At 42.3% G+C, this 16,659-nt stretch overlaps 2 protein-coding genes across 2 annotated transcripts in view; one reads left to right on the top strand and one right to left on the bottom strand.

The window, feature by feature from the left end:
- Arl5 (ADP-ribosylation factor-like 5) overlaps window positions 1-9,991 on the bottom strand; it is a 37,014-nt gene extending 27,023 nt beyond the window's left edge. The window contains exons 1-2 of the mRNA XM_065445724.1: window positions 9,796-9,991; window positions 5,353-5,413 (exon numbers count right to left, since the gene is read on the bottom strand). Of these exons, the coding sequence (XP_065301796.1) occupies window positions 5,353-5,413; window positions 9,796-9,841 (107 nt within the window). The 5' untranslated portion in view covers window positions 9,842-9,991. The remainder of the gene's footprint in view (window positions 1-5,352; window positions 5,414-9,795) is intronic.
- Window positions 9,992-12,818: 2,827 nt separating this feature from the next.
- PIG-P (phosphatidylinositol glycan anchor biosynthesis class P) lies at window positions 12,819-13,214 on the top strand. The gene has a single exon (XM_065445674.1). The coding sequence runs from the start codon at window positions 12,819-12,821 to the stop codon at window positions 13,212-13,214; it is 396 nt and encodes a 131-aa protein (XP_065301746.1).
- The last annotated feature ends 3,445 nt before the right edge of the window (window positions 13,215-16,659 follow it).

Genomic DNA, 16,659 nt, shown 5'->3' with positions numbered 1-16,659 from the left:
GGCCGGCCAACTCTCGCCCACATTACGTGGGACTGCCAGAACAGGCCACCCAAAATTAATACACCAAAATTAGCCGGCAAACTTTCCGGAAGGGAGCAGTGGGAGACTTGGCTCGCCAGCGAGGATCGGGAGATGCAACTAGTGCTTCTCGACCAAGCACGGCGGACCGCTCAAGCCAGTGGGGCCCTGGACTAGGGGCTCCACCCACTCGCTTTCTGCATTTTTTTTTTCTTTTAAATAAACGTTTTGATATATGTATATATATCATCTTTTATTTCTACCATTGTTGTGTGGTCACTGTGATAAACTGAAATCGCTTGCACTTGCACACTAGCCATGTTCTTGGCGAATGCCAGATCGATACACAACCGGTGACATGTGGTCAACACGTTCACTTCAGTGTAAGACCTCACTCCAAACCTTTCCAACACAAAGGAGATTAACCACTTTCCATCAGGTCTGGTCACGTCTACATTAAGATCTCCTAAAATGACGATGGATGTAGCGTCATTGAGAGTCACCCAACCAAACACGTCCTTCAGGAACGTTTCTATGTTGCTCTTGGACATAGCCGGAAGGTTGTAGATGGTCAATACCACGGTGCTATTCCATCCTGATGGCACAAGCATCAGCACAATTGGAGACGGTGGCTTCGTTCACGACAGGCAGTGTGTACGGTGTGACTGCTACGTAGTCATTCTTGACGTAAATTGCAACGCCACAAGCTCGGGATTCCACGCTCTTGGTTTTTGCTTGCATTGCCGCTCCTTGAGGGCCTGTTCTTTTTCATCGGAGCGAACAAGGAGTGCCTTGCCCATAGCGGGGCCAGAACGCAACTGCCGATAACATCGCCAGGTGATGTTGACGTCACAGTAAAGAGGTGCGCACATAACATCGGACTATAAACAAGCCTTTAGCGTTTATAGTTCGACATTATTGGTTTGCGGGCAAGCGTCGGTCAATGCCGGGCGCATCGGAGGCAGATAGATATCCTACAAGAAGAATTCTCATTCTACACGGCTCTATAGACACAAACAACTTTTTCCAGAACATAGCCATATACAGCTTCGCTGTAAAATATGGATGCCATAAAAATTGGTCATCAGTAACCTCTAAGCCTCGATTTCATTGTACAGCTCACAAGTGATATACAAGTGGTGACTAATAATAATTTAATAAGTTATAATCAGAATTAACCAAAATGCCAGAAACATTAAGTAGTTTTTGCTAGGCTGCGCAATAACCGTGTGCTTGACTCTTCACATTTCACCAAGGTTGTGCATTGGACTAGTTGGTGCTGCATAATTGATGTTTCCCAGCACATTAGATAAGGACGACATTAACTGCATGAACATGAACTGCATGAAGATTGGCTTGATAAACAAAATATTACTTTCTAATTGTGTAACATTAATTGTAAATATTACTTTAAAAATTGTGATAATTTACTGAATGCCTGTGCCCTCTTGTAACCATAGAGACACTGCGGGAGGACCTGGCTAAGATTTTTAGATCTTGAGTTGCAGTTTATTCAGTCGCATGTATGTTGGTCGTATGCTCCGTGAGGCAACACAGCACTTTCGCCATTTAATTTGGCTCACTTGAAGTTAGTGAAATGGAGCGTCACTGGTTTGTGTTTTAAGAATGCGCTTACTAAATCCTGTATTCACACTATTCAGTCAAGTTTCATGACCCTGACTGAGCATTCGGCACCTGCTCGTTACCCACTCCCAAGTCCTGAGATCTGTTGCAGAAAAAACACTGGAGTCACTTAAGAAAGCCAGCCAAGCTGGTGCGAATTCCTGAGATGCAACACAAAAGCAAGAGACAAGAGTTGCAGTTATTCTCTACTAGCATCAGATTAGCCACAATGTAAGGTGCATTGGTGAATGAATGGGTGTAAAGGTTGCGTTTTTGGCAGCTGATATAATCTAAAAAATGTGCCTTCAAGTCAATGCTAGCTCAGGTCCTAGACGTGGCTAAAGTGTGGTTCACTATATCCCGCTGTTGTGCAGGAGTATGTAGGTTAAACCGGGCAGTGCCTAAATGAGCGTCTTTGAGAACACAGGTGCACTATTGAAAGGAGTATTACTGAGTGCCTTGGGGTGCATTGTCACAACTGTGGCTGCCAGCCTCATTTTGATCAAGCCCGTGCAATCCCAAAAGGCAAAGATGCATGGCAGGTGGTCTACTGCAGGTTCCAATTTTCAGACCTCACCTGTGTTGCTGTTTCCCATTTCCCAGGTGAAAAATGCATTTATAAGTGTACCCAGGAAAACAAAGTTCAGCTGAAAGTTCGACACTGTATGCTTTTCTGTTGTCTTTATATATTGTGCTGGGAAACATCCGAGTTTGCATTTCATTTGGTTCTAATGGCCCTTCAAAAGCAGATGTTCTGCACAGACTAACAGCTTTAGCGGAACAGAGAAATTTTTTAGTACAGCATCCACAATAGCGAATTTCACTGAGTTTGGTGCACTTAAGATAAATGCGGAACGTCTACAACTGTTGGGTGCATTTTTTTTACTTATGTCATAAAAAATTATGCAAATATTGCCAAAAATTTCAAAATGGAACTGAAGTATGAAGTTTCGACTATAAATTTTGAATTAAAGAATATCCCAATTCCGTAAAGTACATCTATTTGGACATCTAAAGCAGACAAAATGGCATAATATGTACAACTTCAATATATACCATGAATTTGTGAACTTTTGTAAAACTCCTGTAAACAATTTCGTGTAAGCTTTAAGCTAGTGCATCATACTTGTCTGCTTCATGCGCTCTAACAAATACAGTTTATGGAATTGTCAAACTTGCTTTTGGTGCAGAGTTATGAAGCTGAAGACATAGTGCTTTCATGTTACTTTTTCTTATTTACAGATTTCCAGCAATTAAAGAAATAAACTAAATGAGAACCTCAATATCTAAATTAATATTCTTTTTCCCAACATTCAGTAGCTTTCTTTCTTGAAGGAGTACTGACATGATATTTTCGACTTGTCATTTGTTTTTTTTTATAAATGAAAGTCCAAACCCCCAAAATATTAGCAAAAATACTGGAAAGCGCCAGAGTGCCTTTAACACTTTGCCAACCTCCTCAGACACCAACACCATTCAAGCGACACAACAGCTTTTAAAGTCAGTTCTTATTGGCAACCAGTTTGTTGCGAACCTGAAAAGCTAATTCCCTGATCAGGTGGTACGAATGCATGCTTGCAGCAGCATCTCCATATATGTAGACAAAGAGGCCATTTCTCCAGCTTGTTGAGATAAAAGCATCTTTTCGTAGCCTACAATAACATACAAAACGTCTCAACAGCACATGATGGTTCATTGTCTTTGAAGGGTTGTACACATTAATTTTTTCTTGTTGGTGACGGTGCAGTGGCATGTGCCACACGAAGTATCAGTTTTCTCGAAACCCGATGCAACGCAGCAATTAAACGCTAGAAATGTAGTGTCGCCTACACCTAGCTTTACAACAGACCAGAATAGAGAGCTTTAGCGTGTCCAGTATTCCAATATACGCAATGGCATTTGCGTAATACCACATTACCAGATGCTGTTATAGTGACACCTTAAGATGGTTCATCTGACCACGATGCCTTACAGAGACGTCTTCATATTATACAAGTGCTCTTGTCGAAAAGTCATTTAAAAAGGCAATGTGTTCATGATTACACCACCCCATGATTACACCACCACAAAAAATTTAAACCAGCTGTGAAGCAGAATACATTTGGTTACAGCAATAGCATGGTGTTTGTCTGGTAGAGCTATGAGCCACCAATTCAGGCGCTCACATTTACACCTCCGCTAACACAGTAATCCGCAAATGCCATTACATATACCAGAACATCAGACACATTAATCCTCTCTATTATTGTAGTTTATCTTTTCTAACCTAGTCTTGAAAAAGATGAAAACCAATGTCTATGCGGATGGACACTATTTGAGGAGGCTATAAAAGGTACTTATTTTTATAAACCAGTTTTGTTCATGGTATACAGGAGGTGAATGTGTCATTACGTCAAGACACACTGATTCACTCCATTCTCGTGATCACTGGCTTCGCCATATGCCAAGCACAGACAGAAGAAACACATGGAGCACTTTTTAAAATTTTTTTTATGAGTCACGCCATCATATCTACCCTTAATGATACACGTACTCAGCGAAATTTCTTTTTCAAGAAAAGGCCTTTCTTCTTTTTATGTTTATTCCGCATTAGTGCATTTATACTGCATCATGATGGCACAATAATGTTTATGATGCCACATCAGGAATTTCGAGACAGCTTTCATATCAAATTTAAATATTAGTGTTTGCCAACATTCATACTTGCTAACTGTGATTCTTTTATGTCCAAAAAGTTTATGGTAGATTCTACAACTCCAAAAATGTGTGTTAGTAAGTCTTTGAAGTGATAGATTTAATTCACACACACTCAGTAGTTGGCTAATGGGAGCATTTCTCTGTCTCATGTGCATTTGAACAGGGAAATCAGAGTTTGCCCTCAGCTAGTGCTTCCTCTTAAATAATTGAGTGCCTTGTGAAACTACCTTTACCAGTAATGACTTCCCAGGAATGCTTTTGTGCATGACACTAGTAATTGTACATATTAGTAACCAATCTTTTTTTTTCCTGCGATATATAGATAATGATGCAGTGTGACACGTGAAAAAATGCATTATCAGAGCTGGCACTTGCCTATATAATAAGTCCTGCTAAGAATAATACAACTGAATCATATGGTTCTTTCATTATAAATCGAAATTTGTGCTTCCTTTCTATATTTTTCACTGCTGTGTTTATCAAATTCACATTTTCGTTTAGGTCCTAGAAATCTCATCAATTCATTTCACATTAGTAAAACAAATATTTATTCATAAGAAATAATTAGCTATTATTTCACTGAACAGCCTATCACAATAAAGTAAAGGTCAGTCATCCATTGCCAAGTGACCTTCGCTTTGTTGCAATAAGCTGTGCATTTGAACTCTGTTCTATGCATCAATAAGAACTGTGCTGTACCTCTATTCTCTCGTAAAACAACAACAAAACAAACACTGGGATGACAACTGCACTGACTGATATGAAATGGCGCATGCATACACACACCGAAAGCTTGTCAATTCAAGAAACTGTCAATTTCTCCCATATGTAATATATGTGGTCGTTGTGTTCACAACAGGTCTAAATCCAAAGCAACAGAATTATGAAAAGTGTTTGGATAATGCTTCACCAACAATTAATCTATGCTTTTATGCTGCCTCCTCTGTAAGTCCTGCAACCAAGTTATTAATTAGGGTTTAAACAGCTCTCTGTTCAAAAGGCAGTGGCACTCACAACTGGTAGAGTATTGTTGTCTTGCCAGCATTGTTGAGGCCGACGATGACAACCTTGTGCTCTGAAAGGCAAACACAGGGTCATGGTAAGCCCAAATATTGTAAAATATCAGCACACACAGACAAACTGCAAAGCTGGAGCCTAAAGGCCAACTGCAATAACATCTCACTTTGGCCAAATTGGTTATAAGTGAATAGTACATACCCCTGAATCAATCTTGGCAAACAGCATCTAAGCAGACAACACATGCGCCTGGTGATTAGCAGACATGAAGCAAATCCCAGCGCCCCCCACCAAGGAGATTTGCAGCACTTTGTGGCCACTGTCCAATTTTGAAAAGGAGTCAAACTGGTTCTCAATATTCCGCATCCTGTGTTGTTTGCAGAGAGCAATAATGGTGGTGTTTTTTTATGTTTCGGTATCAGAAATGTATACTTTTGTGAGCCTTTTGTGACACATCCTTTCATACTTAAGTAAATTTTGCACGCACATTGCACTATATTTACACTATTTGAAAGTAGGCTATTTAAGAGGTCAAAAATTTTGCTGCAGTTGCCTTTAAGGACAGTCACAAAACAGCTGTATGAAATATGCAACATTGTAACACCGTAATACCTCTAAGTACCATGAACTCAAGTGAATTCCACTGCAGCTATCTCCACTAATCTTCTAATCGAAACTACTTCCATTTATAGACATTATTAAGCTTGCCTAATTACAACGGATGCTTTCTTTTCTTCCATTTTCCTTTAAACATATGACCTGGGTAATCCGATTTCAAGAGGAACAAAGGTAAATAAACGGTATTTGGCTCTAACAGCTCAATGTAAGCAGGCATGCAATCCCCGCTGTCTGTACAGAAGAGTTAAAACAGTACAACACATTCATGCAAAGAAATTCATGCCAAGGTAAGCAGCAGTTTTCTTTACCTCTTCTTACAGTGAAATGGGCTAACTACACAAATAGTCGCACAGTAGGAAACCACTTAACTGGTACTTGCCTACTGAACTGTACTAGATCAGATTACAGAAATGTAGAAAGGCAAACACTCAAATTCCATTCCACTAGCCTATGCTACCAAGTTATTAAACGAGAAAAAAAAGAGACATAAAGAAAAAGCTTGTGCATCCTGCAATGCCAGTGCAACTGTTTCTGGCTAAAAAAAAAAGGAATTCAAATGCTGACACATTCTGCAAGCAAAACGCTTCAGTGCAAAGGGGCCACAGCTGCGTACAGCTCAAATCTAATCATGAATGCAACTTGAGCATGCAATGCGAGCCCATTGAAACTGAACAGTCTACCAAGAAAAAAAGAAAATTCTCAAGCTCATCAAGAGAACTGTTCTCAAATTACATCCCTGCTGGCTGCTGCTGGGTGGCTGCTCGCGGATGGCATGGCACGTGTCTGAGGTCCGAGTCACGAGGGCTTGACGTGCCATGCCCATGCACTTATGCGGAGTGTGGATGTTGCAAGCTTAAAAGCCACTTGTTCCCACACATATCATGTTAGCCATGGCAACACGCCTGTTGTGAAAGGCATACAAGTCAGTAAATTAGTTATACATGCCAATTCCATCCCCACTCCCCCCAGATGAATAAAGTGAGTAAGTGAAACAGCAGCTGTATCTTTGAAGCACAAACCTCTGCAGCAACATGGCTTCTTTAACTTTTTCCCTACCCCCTTTCAGCACTGGGGAATCCCACTGTTACAAGAATACTGGAGTGTGCCCAATGTGAAACTACCCCACAGAAACCAGGAGAATGCAAATGAAGAATCGATGGCTTTTTCTTTTTCATTTTCTTGCTACAAAATGAAAAATTTTGCTATTTGAAGAAAACACACAGTTGTTCAATGTCACACGATTACACATGCCTGCCTTGGTAGTATACTACACATTACACCTGCCGTGCCTCAATGGTACTACATGATAGAGAACTTAGTTAGCTATGAAAAGATTAAACTGGTTTTGGTTGCTTTTTTTTTCAGCACATTTTATCTAACATTTGCTAGGGATAGTGAAGGAGATGTCTGGGTGATGCACTGCTCTATCTTTTTATGTTGCTTATGTGTTTTCGATTGTTCCAGTAAACGCTCATCTGTAGTCGGCCCATGTGTCTTCTCTCCCTTTTTTGCATCGTCCCTCGTTTTAAATGTTTTTAAAAATGAATTCCAAAGATGAAATTTTCAGATGGAAATTGGTAGACAAATGATCTGCTATACTTTGCCACAAGTTCTTGACACAGTAAGAAGCAAGAACCTTGTAAAAAACTGCAGCATATGAGATATTAAACACCATTTATTATTTTTGTCATTTTCAAATTTCAGACGACATATATATGTGCATGTCTACATAATATATATATATATATATATATATATATATATATATATATATAGTGTATTTGATATGTTATATACATTGAACTATTGATGAAGTTTGTAGGATGTGTGTTTAAGAATGTTTTTTTCCTTTTGTACAACTTCTTTTGTATGATCAGTGCTGTACTCATTTCTGTTATATAGATATATTCGAGCATTTGCTGCATGCCATGTACAAGGGGGCCTCAGGTTTCCTTCAGGCGAATCTGACACTCTTTGCCTGGGTTATCCCGCATTTTTGGCAAACATGCAAGCAACCTTGCAAAAGTTCATCTGACAACATTTTCTTATGGCAGTGGAATACGGTAAGCTGTTGTTTACAATGGGCACCATGCAGACCATCTTAGTTTTCAGCCATCAGTAGCAATGGACTGTTAAGAGGAGCACAACCACACAGTTGAAAATATCTGAGCCAGGATAACGTAATAGTGAAATATCATTCATGCCTATACAACTATGTTACTATACGTAAACTGGACCCCAGCATTGTCGGCTTGGAAAAGCAGTGGAACCTGGCTTTGGATATATATATATATATATCACGTACAAAGGAGGCCAGCCTGTGTACATACATGTTCAAATACATTTTCCGCGCCTAAGCTGCGTGCCGTAACGGCCAATCCTTTTCTTTTTGTAGCCCAATTTGATATTACGCATTGGGAACACGTTTTGAAGCCTGCGTAATGTATCGACGACGTAGTGGAACTGCAAACAGCGCGTCTGGAATGCAGCAGGAACCTACACAAGGACGCCGAGGCGCTCGACCCGACGCACCGACAAAGGCGCGGTGCACGCAGAACTCGCGCGATCGGTTAGCTAGCCAGCTGACTGAAGACATTCGAGGCGTTCAAGGTCTTGCTATACTAGAACCAGTTCTGGAGCGACGACGTGTTGAAATCATCTCTGTCCAACGAAGCAGATTTAACACCATCCCCTGGCAACACACCAGCCAGAGTTTTGCTATCGAAGCCAGCAAAACAATTGTTGACGCCTGCGTGACATAATACCAGCGCATTCAAGACGGGCTATTAAACAGAAACTGGACCGAGCGATTCGATTCGACAACGAATTGCCCCCCACTGACTCGAACTACATAAGACGCGGATATCAGCGCCGTTCCGTTGACCCTTGCCACGGTTCATGACGAAAATAACCAAACGTTGCGGCCGATTGTTTCTGCAACAGGTGCACCGTTCCTGAAAGTCTGACGTCGGCAGGCCTTTGTGCCGCGCATGTCGATCGTCCGGTGCTGACGCCAGAGGACCGGGGCTTATCTCGCCACGACTGGCAGCGGAATCCATAAACTGTAGCAGCGCAGGCTCGCCCGTTCCACACAAGAGCCGAGTCGCGATCAGGTAAACAATGTCTCAAAGGGGGATCGCTCTTGACGCGCCTTCCTGACCTTTGACGGGGTAAAACTAGCGATCGCCCGAAAACAGACGTCAGAGGCCGAACGAATGCGCCTCAGGGCAAATCGCCGCGTCTGCGTCACGGCGCGATAACGGCTTACGAAAAGATGCGCCCCTTAGCAGCAGCAGCTGTAGCAGCGTTCGGCTGGTCAGCAGCAGCTAGCGAGGCTCTCTTGCCCGCTGGGGAAACTGGGTCAGGCGGAAACCATCTCACCGGCCTGAGAACGCTGGCGCTTTCACAAGCAGTACTTTCTTTTGTCGATACACAGCTGGGAGTACATAGATGATACACGCGAGTCATCGCCCGCTGTCACGCTTAGCTGGTTTCTTCCGGGGCTCTGAAAGGGTTAACCCCAGGAGGAGCCAAGAGAAGCTGAGAACCTGATTAATAGAAAACGGCATCGGCCAACCAAGATGAGCAACCGAGTACCCAGAAGACCAAAATATGCTACATAAAAAGCGGGCCGCATTGTTACCTAGGGCGATCTAGAATAACATTACCTAAGTCTAACTGACAACCGCTGCACGTGAGACGCTAAGCAAGGCAACAGATTTAAGTTCGGTCCGACGCAGGAGCTTCCCGACAAGGCGGAAAGAAACATGCGCGATATCGTGGGACCAAGTTTTGAGTCACCCACCAGACAAGAGCACTCACCTTCGTTTGTGAACAAACTCCACAACTTTGCAAACAGTATCCCCATTTCAACACGTCCGAAGCACAGCAACCAGATGACGGCGAACCTTATCAAACGTCGTGAACTTCCATTCAGCGAAGCGGAAACCAACTCACGAAGCAATCAAAGCGATCTCCTGTGTGCCGTAAGGAGTGGTGTAGCGGAGCACACAGAGCATTGCTGGTGGCGCCGCGGCGCTTGCGGCGGCGGTGGCTCACTGCTAGATGGAATAAACAAAGGAGCACTGAAGCCGCTGCCCTATATAACGTTTTCGTACAAGTCGTACAGCGGCGCTGACTACCACGCTACTTTTAGACGAACATTAAGTAATTCAAGTGATTTTGTCCAGGAATGCCAAGCAAAAGCGACGCAAACGACGCGTGTTCGTTGAATTGCGTGAAATAAGTGTTGGCTTGTACAAATTAGAGTATGTAATCTTATGGCGTTTTTAATACCAGCTTTACGTAAGCAATGAAAATGACTTCTCCGGGAAATTCGGAAGACACCTCTCAAGCGGATCTCTCAGCGTATCCTTGATCAGAAGCCTGTACAGTTAACCATACTTTCTGGTTTTTCTGAAGTGGCTCGGTTGCAATGTAGACATTTTTTATAATCAACAACGTGAATGATTGTCAGGCTTCTGTTTACTCCGTGCTTCTGTTTGAAATGTGACTTGTACCAACCAACTCGCAACTCATTCCTTATCATCAAATTCTCAGTCGTGTTTCTGTGCCGTTTCCGACGGAGAGAGACGCAGAGATAGTGTACAACTCGCTCCGAATTGACTCTGACCCAAAGAGATCTGGCTGCTCCAAGAAACTGACCTTGGAAGGATGCGTGCTCACAGCGTAAGTTTGCAGCGTTTTATTGCAAAAGCTATGTTTAGTCGAACTAAATTTGACGGCTAAACAAGCCTCTTATAGCCTCTACCTCTCATCTTCTAAGCAGAGTAGTTTGCCTATGTGAATTGCTGTCACAAGGAAAGAAAATATATTTACGCAATCTAGACAGCACCTTTAGAGACATGCCTGCTGGTGGAGTAGGTAGAATGAAATACGTGACAGAAAATGAACCTTTAATTTTGGCGGACAAAAAAAAACAATACAAAAACAAATACGCCCAAAAATGAAACCTTTTCTGAAACTATGTCGAATGTGCTAAGTAAACACTGACAATTTGTACACCACATTTATCTGCTATCAACTGCAACGGGCATCACTCATGTGACCTCCCCTTCTGTACTTAAACAGCGTGTTAGAAGCAATTCAGAATGTGGCAGCTAGCATTACTTGACACATGCCATCATCACCATGCTATCTGTGTTTCATTAGTACATCCATCACCCGAGACTGCATGGACTACTGTTTTGTGACATCGTACGATATTTTTCAAAACCTGCGGCAGGTTATGCATATGCAGCACAATTGTCAACAGAATGTTGTTCACTTCTTTTCTCTGCTATCCTTGTTCTTCACATTTTTTCTGCGTCGTATTTCGCTAACTGGCTCAAAAATACTCTTCCAAACAACAAGGGTAGCTATGTGGGCATGCTGGTACATCTTGACTAAAGGGGAGTCACGTGCAGAGAAACTAGAACAAAAGAAGGCACAGTAGAGGCACAGTTGACTGTGTGTCCACTGTGTTTTCTTTTTTGTTCTCATGTTACTCTGCACTTTCCTTTACTCTTCCAAAGCCTATTTCTGCATGGTCTAACCAGCTATGGCAAAGTATGGCACATGTGTAATTTCAGTATTTGCTGCCTTCTAGCTGCTGAAGGTTCTGTGGGCTGGGTACAGGTTTAGACATTCAACATGTTGCAGTAGTCTCAAAGAGAGGTTTATTCACAGCAGCATCAGTTGCCAAGAGATGGAAGCATTTTAACATTGAATGCCAGAATTCTGAAGCAATACCAACTATCCAAGCAGGTCTGGTTTCCTGTTACCTTGCCTGTTCCAGTTTAAACTTTCATATGAAACATCAGTCTTCATCATGTTGCATTATATACTAAATCTGGCCATACTTCAAATTTTTGTGAGGCATTCATAAAGGTCCAAGATTGTCTACAATTAAAATTCCAACAAGCATGGGTTGCTGTAGGCTTTTTCTTTCTTTTCTTCCTGATTTTCTTTTTTCCAATGAAAGCTTAAGAGATAATGTAGGAAAGGTTTCCCAACAAAGTAACTTGCCTGATAAGCAATTGCGTTGTGAAGGTCTCCTATAGTTGAGCAGGTACGTAACAAAGAATGCTTGCTTATTCAATAACACTGTGGAGCCCTGTGCGATGGGAGTGCCAGTGCACATTCTTGACTTGACTGGGCTCAAATAGCCTGTTGGTCACTTCTGTAAGACTTCTTTAGTGCGGTGCATTTGCATGATACCCAAATAACAGCACATATAGTTAGCCTGCAGAATGTCCGCAAGTAATGTTAGGCTTGCTTACAGCTGTACCGAGTTTGAAATACTTTCTATTTCATGCTACCTGACCTCCAACATAAAATCGGCCACCGTAACAAACATTCATTTGCCAGCAAATGAATGTGAAGTGGTAAGTAAATTTCACAATTCTTTTGCTGCCTGTGCTGTCCGTGCAGCCCACTGTCTCGAAGCAAATTCCGATTTAAGGTATGTGAAAATACTGTCGACAGGCCTGCCCACAAATTTCTGTTCTCTCATTTGCCCCAGCTGACTTGGCAACCTGTTGCATATAGAAGGTGATATGCATTCAAATATGGCTCCTGTGTCATCAGCTTCGCCAGTGACTACTGCGTTGTGCAACATGCAATGCAAGATATGCAGCCAACAGCAAGAGAACTAAATGAACCTTTTTTGTTTTTGCTCTTGCAGGAACTTCACTGCTAAGGAAGCGAAACATCTGAGGGTCAGTGTCAACTCCTTTTTTGACCTTCTATTGCTTGCCATCAACACAGTTCACCGATTTGGCCCTGCCTCCTGAGCCATTTTGCTGTGACAGCTTGAGTAGGCCACTGCAGCAGACATTCCTGACATGGCCATCAAGACACCGGCGCCTTTGGCCAGCCGGGCAATCTATGGCTATGTTTTGTATGTGTCGTGCCACTTGGGACTTGCTCTTTATGTGCTTTGGGCATACATCCCAAGCTCTTGGCTGAAGGCAATGGGCATCACCTACTTTCCTGACAAGGTGTGGGCCATTGCCGTGCCTCTGGCTGGTGTCGTGGCCATACTGGTGTTTGGCTTCGTGCTCTATCCCGCCATCATCGCCTTTGCTACAGCCCCAATGGACTCTCCATCCACCATTTGTGATAAGTACTCCGTTTATGAGTACAGAAAGCCACCCATTGATGGTGCCATACCACCAATCAAGGACGTCCACATTTCACAGGTGTGCAGTGAACTGTACGGAAGTGACTGCCAGAATTAAAAGCTCCTGTTACTGTTTTTTAGAAGCAAATGACTTTCAGGCTGTAGTTTTGCAGTCAACAGAAGTGAAGAAGGCATAAATTATAAGTAGTTAAGGGGACACTGAAGAGGGACACAGAATCAATTTAGTGTGGTATTGTTTTCATTCATTTGTTAATATAAGGTTAATTACTTGACAAAATGAAGCCCAAGCTTCCGTTTCATGAATTTTGTGCCTGTACACAAGCACCAGTATGTCAATGTGACATTGTGAATTTAAAAGTATTTTACTCATTTTACTGGCAGTAAAATTCTTAAGACTTGCTAAGTGGCTTTTCTTCTTGTTTTTTTTAACAGACTTATGCAACCAATACTTGCTGAAGGCAGCTATTAGTCATAATTTCAGTGTTACATAAAGTAACCACTCCTGCGAAAACCCTGTGCGCTTCCAGTTTCTCACTTTTACCCGCATGACATTGCCATAGTGCCCAGTAATGAGTTTCCCGGATCTCTATACACAGATTTAAGAAGAGGCCACTTGGATTGAAAAATTCTAGTTTAGAAATTTCTACTCACTTTCTATAGAACCCCTGCGTGATTAGAAAATTTGAATCGTTGACTTTCTATTGCGCTACAAAATAAAAGGTCCTTGAACGGTACACAGTCCCTTTAATTTAGCTCAACTTGGTATTCCTCTTTAGAGTCTCTTTAATACGAGCATGGTGGTGAGAAGCACTGTCTTTGAATTGCAGACAGCAAAAGAGCCAGACTTGCTTTATAGTTTTTATGCATCTTGCTTTAATTTTCTTAAGGTACATACGACTGCGTGGTTCCTACTGCACTCTAACTCTGTTTGCAGCGATACACAGCCCTTTCGGGTTATAGAGACAGAGAAAGCTAGTCCTTGCCAAACATTTAGTTCCTCCCAGAACAATCGATGTCGGCATGTGGTCAAGATCCTGTTAGACATTGCTCAGCGCTCCTAGTTCAAAGGTGAGAGCTCCTTCAAGCACATTGAGCTACAGTACGATACTCTAAATGAACCAGGCAAGTGTGTTTCAAGCACTCGATTTCAGACCAGCTCAGTGTCGGACTGATCCAAAGACTGAACTTAGCAAGTTCCTGAAACATTCTTCTGAGCCACAGTGTCTCAAATATGAGATTATGAAACTCTTAACATCACACTGACTTATCAGCGCTAGTGTTATGACACTAATTTAAAATAATGGAACGTCGACCTTCAGTTTCTTTTAATGATCAACCTACAGCTCCAAAATTAACGAGGATAGAATTTTGAAGTAATACTTCATAGTCTAAACTGATTTAGTATTTCTCTTTAGTGGTCCCTCGGAAGGAAAATTAAAGAGCATGTAGAGCTGTGTCAGTAACTTGCCTTTCTATAATGCCAAAAAATATTGACATTCTCCGACTGAGAGGAGGCTTGATAAGGCAAAAGAAGAAAACGCAAAGATGAAATGTGGGTGGCAGTGCCACCTGTAAAGTTTTTACTTACAGCCCTTACTCTGTTCACCAGTGTTCAGGTTTTGAAACATGGGGCCTATGGGGAATTTCATGGCTAGAATGCGCGAAGAGCTCTGGGCATATGCATGCACAATGCCAGAGACAAAACTCTTGAAGCAGATTTTTTGTAGAAGCTTTATTGATTGTAGGAACAAGCCTTCTTCGGCCATTTGGTTGCCATTTCAAATTGTAGAGCCACGGACAAGCGCTCGGCTTATTCAGGGTCAGGACTCTCCACGAGACCATACCGGAGGACGGTGAATAGTAATGAACCCTTCCAACCTACTAGAAAGAAAGCGCGAAATAAAATATAGACGGCGATGGCAGAAAGCATATGAAAGAAAATTCCGACACCGGTAATCAAAGCCGGGCCTCCTGGGTGAGAGCCAGGTATCGTAGATAAGCCAAGTGTTGTCAAGTGGCCCTGAATGGCATTTACTGCCATTCAGGGCCACTTGGCAAGGCGACGATGCTGGTAGTTCCAACTCCTCCGGTACTGTAAAACAGTGTAAGCAAGCGCATACAGCGCAATAACTTGAACTAAGCATGCAGCTAGATATTTATATGGGTCACTGGACGGTATTCCGCAACCTGGAAAAGTTGACGACGGGTGCTGGATAAGTCAGTGGCCTTATTGTTTCATTCAAGGGCAGATGAAAAATCGACGCTTCTGACATTGCAGCTATGCTCATCCAGCCATTGTGGCTTTGCGGGTGACAACTAATCGCCAGATGCGGGCAAAATTAACTGACGCGATAAGAATAACTATTACGTGACAGGAATGTGTCTTTCCTCTGCCGTGCCTCTAAATATGAACTCACACTGAACTAATCCCGACGGTTATAAAAACTTTCTTATTACATTAAGTATTTGGCAAAGCCGTAGTTCTGGCCTCCACTCCCTGTCGAAATTATACGATTAGTGGTTTACGATGTCTTGTGTATGGTATTTTATAGGTAGTATACACAGTACATGCACAATGCTATATATCGTCACCAGTATAGTACTGAGAAGCTGCTTGGCCACTTTGTAGTCTGCCTATTAATACTAAGTTTGCGTGACTTTTGTCAGAATAAATATAGTAGAAGCATGAAGTACTTGCAGCAGCAACAAAATATGTATTATATTGTCATAGTGATCGCTGATGTTGGCCTCGTGCTTTGGGCAGTATCAGTTGCAGTAAACATTCGCTGCCACACCAGAACAATAGGAGCATTACTCGGTCACGTGCGGAAGGATATGTATATATAAACAGTAGAGGACAGGCTTTATCACTGCTTAAGTTTGAATTATTTAGAAAAAGAACGAAGCATACAGTAGCTTTAGAAGACACGACTGTAATGCAAGCAGCAAAGATAGCATTGTGCAAGTCGGTTGCCACTGCAAGGTTTTTAGTTATGCCATCTCCACATCACGTACGTGTCTGGGGACAACTCTAAGAATGATGTAGCGCCAAGCTGCAATATTTCTTGAAATGAAAATTTTAACGCAAATAGATCTTAGCCTCATTCGAGACACCTTGCGTTAGGTAGGTAGGTTCCTGTCTCACCTCATTTTAATTAAAAGGAAATTAATGTGTGAACTATTATGAAATGGAATAGCATCACAGCCTGGTGCTCTAACACATAGGTTGCACGCCTACCTCTCTTGTTCCGAGGCCAGCCAGCTCTGAAACATATAGATAGCTGGATGTAGAACTTCGTGATCTACTGGTACATACCTACTCTGGGGCATTGGTCAAGAATCGGGTAGGTTAAAGTAAAGCGTACAAAATTGTTAGCTCTGAAACATTTGGCGCTTGCACACCGTGCCCCTTTCTCATCTTCTTTCCTCAATAAAGCTCGCGTTTTGGGGCGCTGTGTTAAGTTGCATATCTCCAGGATCGGCCCACATTCCCCGGTATACTTACCTCATAGCTGCTAATGCTACATAGAAACTGTGTGGCA

The sequence above is a fragment of the Dermacentor albipictus genome, chromosome 1 (genome assembly GCF_038994185.2).
Source record: "Dermacentor albipictus isolate Rhodes 1998 colony chromosome 1, USDA_Dalb.pri_finalv2, whole genome shotgun sequence".
Lineage (NCBI taxonomy): Eukaryota > Metazoa > Arthropoda > Arachnida > Ixodida > Ixodidae > Dermacentor > Dermacentor albipictus.
The sequence above is the reverse complement of the archived record's forward strand: the minus strand, read 5'-3'. Positions and strand labels throughout refer to the sequence as shown.